At 35.0% G+C, this 12,013-nt stretch overlaps 1 protein-coding gene across 6 annotated transcripts in view; it reads right to left on the bottom strand.

Moving 5' to 3' along the window:
- Positions 1 to 12,013, bottom strand: part of CNKSR2 (connector enhancer of kinase suppressor of Ras 2) — a 299,057-nt gene that overhangs the window by 61,458 nt on the left and 225,586 nt on the right. For all 6 annotated transcript variants that reach the window (XM_060182888.1, XM_016195185.2, XM_007538945.3 and 3 more), the window contains 4 exons: positions 7,881 to 7,929; positions 7,306 to 7,478; positions 5,693 to 5,766; positions 5,103 to 5,174 (listed from right to left, as the gene is read on the bottom strand). In XM_060182888.1, the coding sequence (XP_060038871.1) occupies positions 5,103 to 5,174; positions 5,693 to 5,766; positions 7,306 to 7,478; positions 7,881 to 7,929 (368 nt within the window). The remainder of the gene's footprint in view (positions 1 to 5,102; positions 5,175 to 5,692; positions 5,767 to 7,305; positions 7,479 to 7,880; positions 7,930 to 12,013) is intronic.

Below are 12,013 nucleotides of genomic sequence, written 5' to 3' on the forward strand. Positions count from 1 at the left end.
ACAGGGACACAAACATGTCAAATAGTAGTAGATATTATTGAAAAAGAAATCAAGATAAGAAATTAAAATGTCAAAGGCATCAGGGATAGAAGGAGGCAAGTTTTAGATAAACTTGGGGATTACCTAAATAATGGTTGGGGATACAGTATTAAATTCAGAATCTTTCCAAATGCAATGACTGGGAGACTCTTTACTCTAAATTCAGTATTTTTACCATAAATCACAATGCTTTAAAACAACAAAAGATAGGTAAGGGGATATTGGTGCTTCAGTGAAGTCAGTAGTTTTCACAGAATAACATAGTGGCGGGGAAAAAGACTATGGGAGAAAAGTACAAATAATAATTACCAAATAGAAATTGATGAGTGGGAGTCGGGTGGTAGCACAGTGGGTTTAAGCGCATGTGGCATGAAGCGCAAGGACCTGTGTAAGGATTCCGGTTCGAGCCCCTGGCTCCCCACCTGCAGGGGAGTCGCTTCACGGGCGGTGAAGCAGGTCTGCAGGTGTCTATCCTTCTCTCCCCCTCTCTGTCTTCCCCTCCTCTCTCCATTTCTTTCTGTCCTAACAACGACGACATCAATAACAACAACTACAACAACAATAAAAAGGGCAACAAAAGAGAAAATAAATAAATATTTAAAAAATAATAAAAAAGAAATTGATGAGTGCTCAGGGTAATAAGGTCATATGTGCTGATATGATAAGGAATATATGGGCCAAATTAATTCACTTAATAAGTCTCAGAATACTTGAGAAAAATGATGTTTTGTTTTCTTCCCACTGATTTCACACAGATTGACATTTCTTTTTTTATGTTTCAATGTTCATTTCTAAGGAAGGAGCAGATGGATGGTGGTGGGTGCTCAAAAGCATTTTTGCAAATTATTCCACAATAAAACTTATAGCTGCCCATAAAATATACAGTGAGATTTTAGTAGTCTCTATCTATATATATACATATGCATGGGTGTGTATGTATGTGTGAACACATACAAATTAAGGATTTTTTTTCATTAAATTACTAGGTCCTGTCACAACTAGAAATAATTATGTGTTCAAAAAACATGTAAGAGGGGCTGGGAAGACTGAATAATAGTTATCCTAAAGACTTTTAGGCCCGAGCCTCTGAGGCCCCTGGTTTAATCTCCAGCACTACCATAAAAGAGAGCTGAGCAGTGCTCTGGTGTCTCTCTTGCTCTCTCTTTCACTAAAATAAATAACACATATGAATGCTTTAGATATTATGAAATAATCGGCTAAAACATATACTTATAATATAATTAAAATAATTATATTTCTATAATATATAAATATACTGTCATAGACATAAGCAAATGTCTTTAAAAGATCACACTTAAAATAAATCAATAGCCAGATCATCTTGCATTTATGTAACAATGAGGTTACTGAACAAAGCTGTTGGAGAGGTGATCTCCCTATCGGTAAGCCACTGTCACTATTTCCAGCACTGACTCTTCCTTTCTAAGTCAAGTGGCTCTTTTAAAAAATGTGCTATGGTTTTGTCAATGTTTCCTTTTTATAAATAAAAAAATTTAAAAAATGTGCTTACTGATAGTAGACATCAGGAAAAGAGAAAGAAAATTAAAACCAATAAAGTTTAATATTTCAAGGCAATTCTGTCTGTAATAGTGTTCCATGAACATGCTCAGGGAGGATGATGACACTTTGGTGGAGGGCAAGGTGTACTGATGCATATTTGGGTGAAACTGTTTTCTCTGAAACAACTGTTTTCTCTGAAACAAACTGTCTTCTGAAACTGTTTTCTGAAACAACTGTTTCTCTGAAACAAACTGTTTTCTCTGAAACAACATAGTCTTGTAAAATAACATTTCCATAATAAAAATAAAGGAAATAATTTTCATAAAACACCTATCACATCACAATGTGATTACAATGTGGAGATGATATATTTGACCAGATGCATTTCTCCCCCTTTGGCTACTATTTGAAAAAAGAAACAGAGTGAAACATGTAAATTTGGTTTAGTTTCTGAGATATCTTAAACCAAATACATCCAAAGAAAGATTTGGGAAGCACAGTGATATCACACATTTCTGAAGCTATTATTAGCATCATAGCCTGAATAGTGACCAAGAATGGTGTTATAAAAATGTAAATTTGATCATGCTATTTTCCAAGTTTAAAAAGACACAGATAAGTGAGGCATAATTAAATTACATTAATTATTAGAAGGAGGTGGCTATGGCCTAGTGTATCTATCTTTTATGACAATATACCTAGATGTCAATTATTTCCAGAATGGGAATGATATAAGTCCTTTACATCTATCTTAAGGGCAATGAGATCAGCATTTCGTTGAATAAGATAGTAAGTACCTAGAACAGCAGAATTATAAAACTGTTCGGTTGTCATGAAAGTCATGACACAGTTTTGCATAGAAAAACAGAAAAATGTCATGACTTTTCTGACAACCTGATATTAATCACACACACAAAAAGGATAGTTATCAGGGTCCACACCCTGTGCATGTAAATAAGTGCTTTTATTTTGGGTAGAAATTAAGGAGATAAAGCTCTCCAAATTTTGGTTGCTAAATGAGAAATTTCAAGTGTTCCTAATGCCTTTGTTTGCTATTTCCTTGTATTAACATCCTTGCTTTGGACAAAGTCATTCTGTACTTCCAAGTGTCAAAGAACAACTTTATTTATAAAAGCACATTAAGTTTTGCTTAATGAGTTTGTTCATGTTAATGAAGTTATGCAAATTTATGCTTAAAATTATGTGGATACTTAATTTTCTGAGACGCAAAGAAAGATCCCAAAGTCTATAAAGGGAATATATATTACTAAGAAACACATATGTAGTATGCATAACTAAAGAGGCACTGTTCTAAGCCTCTTATTGGAAATATGATTTTCATTTAAATTTTTTATCTATTTATTTTATTTGATAGCACAGACAGAAATTGAGAGGGGAGGGGAGATACCTACGGAACTTCTTCATAGCTAGTAAAATTTCACCCCCCTTGCAGGTGGGGACCGGGGGTTTGAACCCTGGTCCTTGTGCATGGCAATTAAAACTCTCATCCAGTCAGCCCCCAATATTCATTTTTTCTTAAAGGGCCAATCATATGGCATTTAGAGGTTAAGTTCTTTTAAAATTTTTTTATTATTTATTTTCCCTTTTGTTGCCCTTGTTATTTTTTTAATTGTTGTTGTAGTTATTGTTGTTGTTGGATAGGACAGAGAGAATTGGAGAGAGGAGGGGAACACAGAGAAGGGGAGAGAAAGATAGGCACCTGCAGACCTGCTTCACCGCCTGTGAAGCAAACCCCCTGCAGGTGGGGAGCCAGGGGCTTGACCCAGATCTTTACACTGGTCCTTGTGCTTTGTACCACCTGCGTTTAACCCGCTACACTATCGCCTGGCTCCCAGAGGCTACGTTCTTTGCCCAAGGTCACATAACTAGTACATGAGTGATGAAATTTGGACATTCTTGTTTCATATTCCATATTTTTTATCACTCTGCTATATTGCCTCTCTCTTTTAGTAGGTTATTGTCTGCTGAAGATCTATAAAAGGGGGAGAATTTTGAATCTTAAATCAAATTTCTACAAATCTAGAGAAGGGTAAGGGAATGAAAATTAAATGGAAAAGGGAGAAAGAATCTAATTTGTAGTAGCTAAAATAGAAAATGAACCAGAATGTTATAGACTATTACACAGTACCTTCCCAGAGCCACCAAGAACACACATCACCCATTGTGTCCAGTGACAGGTAACAGATGACAGAAATATTACCTTTGCTTTGGCCTGAATTATTGGAATGGATGTTTTTTCACAAATGCTCAGCACATGAAAACACTATTATTTATTTATTTATTTATTTTTGGGTGGATGGGTGGATTATCTTGCTTTTCCCAACTGGGAATATATAGGGAGACACTGTAGAAATGGACTTTAAAAGTCTTTTTTTGTGTTTTTTTTTTTAAACTGGTCTACATGTGGATTATAACACCATTAAAATGTTTTATTTATTTATTAAAGGTAAAGCTAGCTAGAGAAAAAGAACCAGACATCACTCTGGTACATGTGCTGCTTAGTATTGAACTTGGGACTTCATGCTTGAGAGTCCAATGCTTATCCACTGCACCATCTCCCAAACCACACGGCATGTTTGTGTTAAACTTGACAGTCAATGAATTTATTTTGCTTTTTAAAAAATGTCCTTTAAAGTTAGGTATTGCCATATAGTATTATATTAAACTGATGTAAAAACTTCAGGGTTTACAAGTCAGCTCATGTTCACAGTGTGCCTGTTTTGTCATGCACACAGCCCAGGTCGAACTCAACCTGGAGAAAGCATCAGTGCTGTGTTATCTTTGTCTGTCTCTATCCAAAAAGTAGGCACAGAGTAGTGAATATCTGTCAATGACAAATGAATAAATAGGATTTCAGGGCAGGGGAGATTGCATAATAATTATACAAAAGACTTCCATGCCAAAGGCTCCAAGGCCCCAGATTCAATGACTCATACTGCCATAAGCCAGAGCTGTGTAGCTCAGGTAAAAAAAAAAAAATAAATGAAATATAATTTCAGGGACATTATTCTCTCTATATTTAAATATATAAAATTTTAATTATTTTAAAAAATTGAAGTGAATCTGATTTACAACACATTATTTTAATTATTTTAAAAAATTGAAGTGAATCTGATTTACAACACAACATATGTGCGGGAGAGGGGGAAGGGATGAATGAGAGAGAGAAAGGGAGAAAAGAGAAGGGGGGTGGGAGGGAGAGAGAAAATATCACATTGGTACATATGCTGACAGATGGGATGGAACTCAGGACCCTGTGTTTGAGAGTTATTGCAATGCCTTATCTCCTTATCTCCTGAGCCACCTCCAGGAGGCAACATTGCATATGTTTCTGGAGCAAAGGTTCACACTACTTTAAATCTTTCTTGTCACAGACATTCACAACTACATTATCAGTAAACCTCAATCATAGCATATGATCCACCCTTTCTTGCCACTTCCCTCACCCTTGATAACATTTCTGCAGTCATAAATCGAGTTTCTGTCTTTCAAAGTACTCTGAAATTTAAGCAAGAATTTACCTGTTCATATCATCAAGATGCTCAGCAGCAAAATAAAAGCTTTTGATTTTAGGATGACAGGCTTTGAATGCACTGCAAAAGGAAACAAAGTACATATATGGTATTTCAAATTGAGAAATAAGTTGAACCAAATAATTTTTATGGATAAAATTTCCTCAATAACTAAGTTTACATATGTACTGTCTCTGTTATGATGCCAAAAATCAGTGAAAAAAAACCCCTCAATTCTATGCCCAGAAAACTTTCTTTTTTATTTATTTATTTAAAAAAATTATTATTTTTATTTATTGAATAGAGACAGCCAGAAATCAAGAAGGTGATAGAGAGGGAGAGAGAGACAGAGAGAAACTTGCAGCACTACTTCACCACTCACAAAGCTTTCCTCCTGCCAGTGGGGACCAGGGGCTTGAACCTGGGTCCTTGCACATTGTAATACATGCACTCAACCAGGTGTGCCACCACCCGGCCCCAGAAAACTACTTTCTTACTACCTCAATTGAACAATGATGAGCAACCGATAGTTTAAAGCTAGATATATACTTTTAAAGCCCTCCTTTCTCTACTTTCTCCCCCAAATAAAATCAACTTACTATTTCTTGCGGCATTCATTGGCTCTATCAATTTTAAATTCAGGCAGACTGATGAATCCTTCTGCTTTTTCATCCTAAAGAGACAAAATTCTTATTTAAGATATTATATATAAAGATATGAAGCTGATGCACTGTGCCTTGGATATCTATACCAATGAATATGTTAATTTGATGTCTTAAATTTGACATTTAAAAGATCAGATATTCTATATTTACCTGTTATATACCTATATTTGAAACACTGAAAATATTACAAATTGAAATCTATACATAGCATTTAATAAATATTACAACTAGAACATGAATTTTTTTCAGTTCATGTTTTAAAAGCAATTATCTCATAAGGCATATATGCTTGTATAACATAAAATAACCTATTGCCCACATTTGTAATTCACAATTTTCTATCATATATATATATATATATTTTTTTTTTTTCTTTTCTTTCATCAGAGCACTGCTCAACTCTGGCTTATGGTGTTCTTGGGGATTGAACCTAGGACCTTAGAACCTCAGCCTTGAGAGTATGTTTGCATAACTATTATGCTGTCTCCCTCATTCATTTGCATTCATGAAATATATGGAAGCTTGTAAGTTTAACTCCTTTTTTATTTTTACTTCAGTGGAAAGTAATTTGATGATTACAGTACAGTTGTTGATACATGGGAATAAACTCTCATCTCCCCATGTTCTCTTTTAATTGAATTAAGTAACTACTTATTTTGTGTATTTAACTTTATAAGTGAAATAAGTTGTTCTCATCTTCAAATATATTAATGTATATATGTGTGTGTACGTATGTATATACATATATATATTCACACATATGTGTGTATATGTGTGTGTCATTTTTTTCCACTTAGAAAATTGACTGAAATTCACAAAACCTCCTCTAACACAAGAAGGAAAAACAATAAAAGACAATAAACAAAATATAACTTAGATATAAATTTATCCAAATGAGGCTAAGTCCATCACTGATGAAATCCCTTAATTGTTGTCATCACTTTCATGCTCAATCCAAGTTACTCAGACTTCTGCTCTCCTAAATTTTGAACTAGTAACATATTTATTGAGAATCTAGTGTGTGCCAATTGTTCTAAGTGGGATTTACATGCATTGCCTCATTTTATCCATAAAGTAAGTAGTTCAGTGTTCTAGGCACTGTAGAATCCTCCCATTCTACAGACGAGGGAACTGAGTCACAGTAACTAGGCTGGTATCAAGTCTCTTAAATACAACCAAACTGAGCATAAAACAGCATAAGATAATGCCTAGGGTACACAAAATTTTCTAGATGATACACATTATAATCACAGGCTTAGTAATATTAAACTGTATCTCAAAAACTCATCTTCAAATGCAAACTAATTAATGTGATATAATAGTATTTGTATAAGATGATATAATAGCACACTATATTAAACAATATACATTTTTTGAGAAAACAAGTTAGTAGATATTATTGCTAGAAACAAGGTCAACTGGTAGATTGCTTTTACAAAGGAAGCCAAGCAAACTTAGAGTCGGGAATATCAACAAATAAGGCATATTTGTTGTGATATATGATAAGCTGTGTCATGGTTATTTGGGATAAACATGTTTTATCTTACCTCCTCATTAATGTACCAATATAGGGATGCATCTTTCAAGACAAACCAATATTTCTTCCATTTCTGCGAAAAATAACTCTTTGCATCCTTCTTTTTCCAAAGCCAGCCCTCACAGTCACCACGGCCAAGATCTTTGCAAGAAATTCGTCTTTTGCTCTTGCCAGCTATTGAACCTAGAGATAACAATGGGTAAACAGGTTCCTTAAATTTTCTGCAGATGACTAATCTGCAGGTCATAAAAATAACCTGGTACTCAACAACCTTAAGAACTCTTATTTTCACATTGTAGTGGAAATGAAAAATAGGGAAATCTTTAATACCCCCTTTGTCCCACATAGTAACATATAATTTATTCAGAAATGTGTAATCCCAATTCTGAAACCTGTTGAGACCATTTGTTTTAAAAGGTACCTTGTATCGTCATTGAACTGCAGGAGAGGTTGGTCTTGTCAGCTCTTACCCTAGGGGCTGGTTCTCTTCCAAACTGCACCGGGCTCAGGCAAAAGAGGATGGGTGAAGTGTGCTGGGAGGTCATCCCAGTGCAAACTAAGCCGGTAAATGTTTCCTTTCCTTACCTTTGCTTTTCTTCTTCGATTTGTGCTGCAGAGAGGACTGCTGAAATGTCTGAAATTAAAGAAAGGGGAGAACCTCATTTGATTTGTTAAGAGCAGAAATCAGTTGTATGGAGCTCTCAAGAAGCTGATGATCCTGAACCCCAGCCAGAGAAAGCATTTTTTTTAACTCTCAGAAACAAATTCAAACATATATCTCTTTCTAATCTCCTTCAAAACAGGAGAGGACATTATCTCTGTTCTTATTTTGTAGACAAAGAAGTCAGGGTACAAAGCAGTTGTTGAAATGAAGATTTTCAGATATGTGTAGTATAAGGAGTTTACTGTGCTTTTTTAGAAAAGTATCTCATTTTAGTTTCACAAAAATCTTATGAAGTAGGCAGGCAACTGATTAGCACTTGTTACTGTGAAGTTTATTATATTTCACAAGCCTCCATTACCTACTGATAATATTTTTAAATTATTTCTTTTATAGGACAGAGAGAAATTGAGAGGGGTGAGGGAGAAAGAGAGGAAAAGAGAAAGAGAGACATCTGTGTCCCTGCTTCACTGCTTGTGAAACTTTCCCCCTGTGGGTGGGGACCAGAGGTTTGAACCTAGGTCCTTGTGCATGGTAATTTGTGCACTCAACCAGGTTTGCCATTTTCTGGCTTCCACTCATGGATATTCTAAGCATTCTCCAGAGTACCCAAATATTTTAGCTCCTGAGTCAATTTTTTCTTTTCACATCTACTTTTGGTGAATATGCATCACGTAGAGGATGCCAGCAGGACAGCATTTTAGCTCTTCCTCAGTCCCTCATTTCCAGTGACATTTAGCATTCCACTCTTCAGCTACCCACTCCCAGGACCACACTTGTTATCTTAAGAAAACTCTAAGCACTGTGTCCAACATCATATAATACCCCCAAGCAAACGATGTTTATAAAATATTCCTTGTGGCGTCCAATTCATTATCCTCCCTACCTCCTTATCCTTGATTTCCACAGGATTTCAAGACTATTCCCTTGAAACATATACCCTGCAACACATACTGGTTAAATTTGCCTAGCTTTCTAGTCTATGCTAAATATCAGAACAGTTTAACATCCTAGCAGAAAAACCCACAGGTATTGATGGCTTAACTTTTAATCAATGATTATAAGTCATTGGCTCCAGTTAGATGGTCTACTAAGCTAGGTGGTTCATTGGCATAATAAGGTTCACTATATTCATATGATGAGCTGGCTAATAGTGATGAAATAACATATATAACTTTAACTCATGGACATTTTTTCAAGATGAATTTTAGGTAACAAAGTTCTATTTCTTTAAAAGATATGTCTGTACGGGACATTGGTTTTGTTTACATATGTGCAGGATATACTGTGTTAAAAGCAAAACTTTGCAGGATACATGGCTACAGAAATTCACAATTTTGGCGAGAAAGCAAAAGAGACAGAACCTGTTATGCTGCGTTGATTTTGAGTGCACTTGGCTTCCAATAACAACTCAAATAATAAGTGAGGCTAGTGTACTTTTTCCCAAAACTGTTTATCTGTAAAATTACTGGTTGAATTTTTCCCTTTTGTGTTTCCATAAGTAATCATTATAATTTAATAGCTCATTATTTTTTTAACTGATAAAGATGGGGGTGGTTTGTTTTTAGGAAACTACATGGAAAACAGCTTAAAATAATCAAGTTATATATGCACCTCTTATGGTTTTTTTTTTTTCTTTTTGCATGCTATTTCCTAGGACCTGGAGAATAACTTTGAAATCTACTCAGAAACATATTTTATGCTCCCCAAGATTCCTCTCTTAACAACATTATCTTCTACCTTTCTCAATATATTCTCATACTGACAGTAACTGCTGAGTAAATTCAGTATACATACCGGTAAAATCCGAGAATTCCTAGGCAACCAATAGACATTTATCGACCAATCAAAAATGCAAAGCCATAGGTGTCTTTTGTAAATATTATACCACAATGAAATTCTCTTGAGAGATTTCTTTTTTTTCTAAATGATATTTTCTAAAATGAAAATGTTAACTGAATAATATACCCTTCAAAATAATGGGAAAAAAAAACCAAAGAAAATAAAAGAAACTAGGTCTTCGTACAGAAAAGAACTAAGATAGCAGGCCTGAAGTTGTGATTACAGAAGGACCTGCTTGTAAGTGTAGTTCTTGGTTGGTATCTGGAAAATTGACTGGCAAAAAATTTCCTGTATGCATGCAAAGTTCCCATAAGTTCTTCACACCTGGGAACCTGGAATTTTTAGAGGTGCTGTGAGCATGCCAATATAATCCTTAGGTGTTGAGTCTTTTTCTTAAATATCTTTATTTATTTATTGAATAGAGACAGCCAGAAATAGAGAGGCGGGGGGGGGGGGCTGATAGGGTGATAGAGAGACAGAGAGACAACTGCAATACTGCTTCATCACTCACAAAGCTTTCCCCCTATAGGTGGAGACCGGGGGCATGAGCCCAAGTCCTTGTGCATTGTAACATGTATGCTCAACCGGGTGTGCTACCACCCGGCCCCAGTGTTGAGTCTTTAAGGAGCTTCCTGGGTAGTGGCACTACATATGCAACTGCATTTTATGTTGTTAGGACAGGTTACTCTGTGTGCTCTGTCATGGGAGGAAGAGAGCATAGGGAGCCTGCCTGCACATGGATTTCTCCAGAGTTCCTGGATATCATTTCTGCTTACTGATCTGGCTGTGAATCAGTATTGTTATGTCTCCATAGTAAATCTTAGCTATGAGTACAACTATTATGTTGAGTCTTACTAATCATTCTAGTCAATCAGGGACCATGTGGGTGATCTTAGGGACTGATGAAATAGCCTCATATTCATATAAAGTTACTTATAAACTTACATAAACTTATATGAAGAGTTTATTACTTATACACATAAATAAGCTCCTGATAGTGATGTTTTTCTTATGCTTTAAGCATCAGTGTGACTAAGTACTTCTCAGGTGCAAATGTTAATCCTAAGTAGTTTTTTTCTAATAGAATTAATGGAATTATTCATTTTGAGTGACATTTAATTGGTAGCACTTTATTTTAGTTTCTCATGGTATAGTAAAAAATTAATAATAGTAAGACATTAAGAAGACATATATTACTAAAATGTCTAACACAGTAGAACATATAAGATCATACCTTAAAAAACAGCCCAGAATATTTGCTTTCATGATGATGCATGCTTTTCTTATGAGAGTGAAAATGTTTATCTTATTTCTGGCATTAAATGTTTTAGCTAGGATTATCCTTTTTCCAGGTTCATGCTCAAGTATATCTTTTATAAATCATTTTATAGCAACCTGTAAGAAGCAAATTCTTCTAGACATTTATATTTAAAAATATAAAATACTTTATCTTTGACTTACAGATTGGATATGTATAAAATTCTGAGATGGGAAGAATTTCAGCAATATGAATGTTGACTTTATTTCCTTTTGGCAATATAGTTGCTCTTCAAACATCTGTAGCTACTGTGTAAATTATTTGCATCTTTTACTCTGTAGATTTTTCAAAAGGTTTTTCTTTACCCTTGATAATATGCAGTCTATCTATGTAATAGTTCATTTTTTATTTTCTTTTTTTTTTACTTTATATATTTATTTCTATTTGATTGGACAGATAAGGGAGGTGGAGGGATGGGAGAGAGGGAAAGGAGAAGATAGAGATAGCGATAGAGATAGATAGATAGGAACAGATTTGTAGCACTGCTTCACAGCTCATGAAGCTTCCCTCTGCAGGTGGGGGTTAGAACCTGGGTCTTTGTGAATGGTAATGTATGCACTTAACTGGGTGCACCACCACTAAGTCCAGTTATAATTTATCCTATTTATTGATATTTAGAATTTATTCAATTCTGAAAAAAGTTAGGTATTCTGTTTTCAAATGGGTTACCAGTTCTTTTTGTCTCTAGACATATGTATCCTGGCACTTCTCAATTTATCATTCACACACCTGTTTTTTTTATTAAAAAATTATTCTTTGCCACCATGGTTATTGCTGAGGCTTGGTGACTGCATGATAAATCCACTACTCTTGGTGACTACTTTCCCCCTTTATTTTATTTGATGGGTCAGAGAGAATTTGAGAGGGGGAGGGGAGATAAGGAGAGTGAAAGAGAGA

The sequence above is a fragment of the Erinaceus europaeus genome, chromosome X, assembly GCF_950295315.1.
Source record: "Erinaceus europaeus chromosome X, mEriEur2.1, whole genome shotgun sequence".
NCBI lineage: Eukaryota > Metazoa > Chordata > Mammalia > Eulipotyphla > Erinaceidae > Erinaceus > Erinaceus europaeus.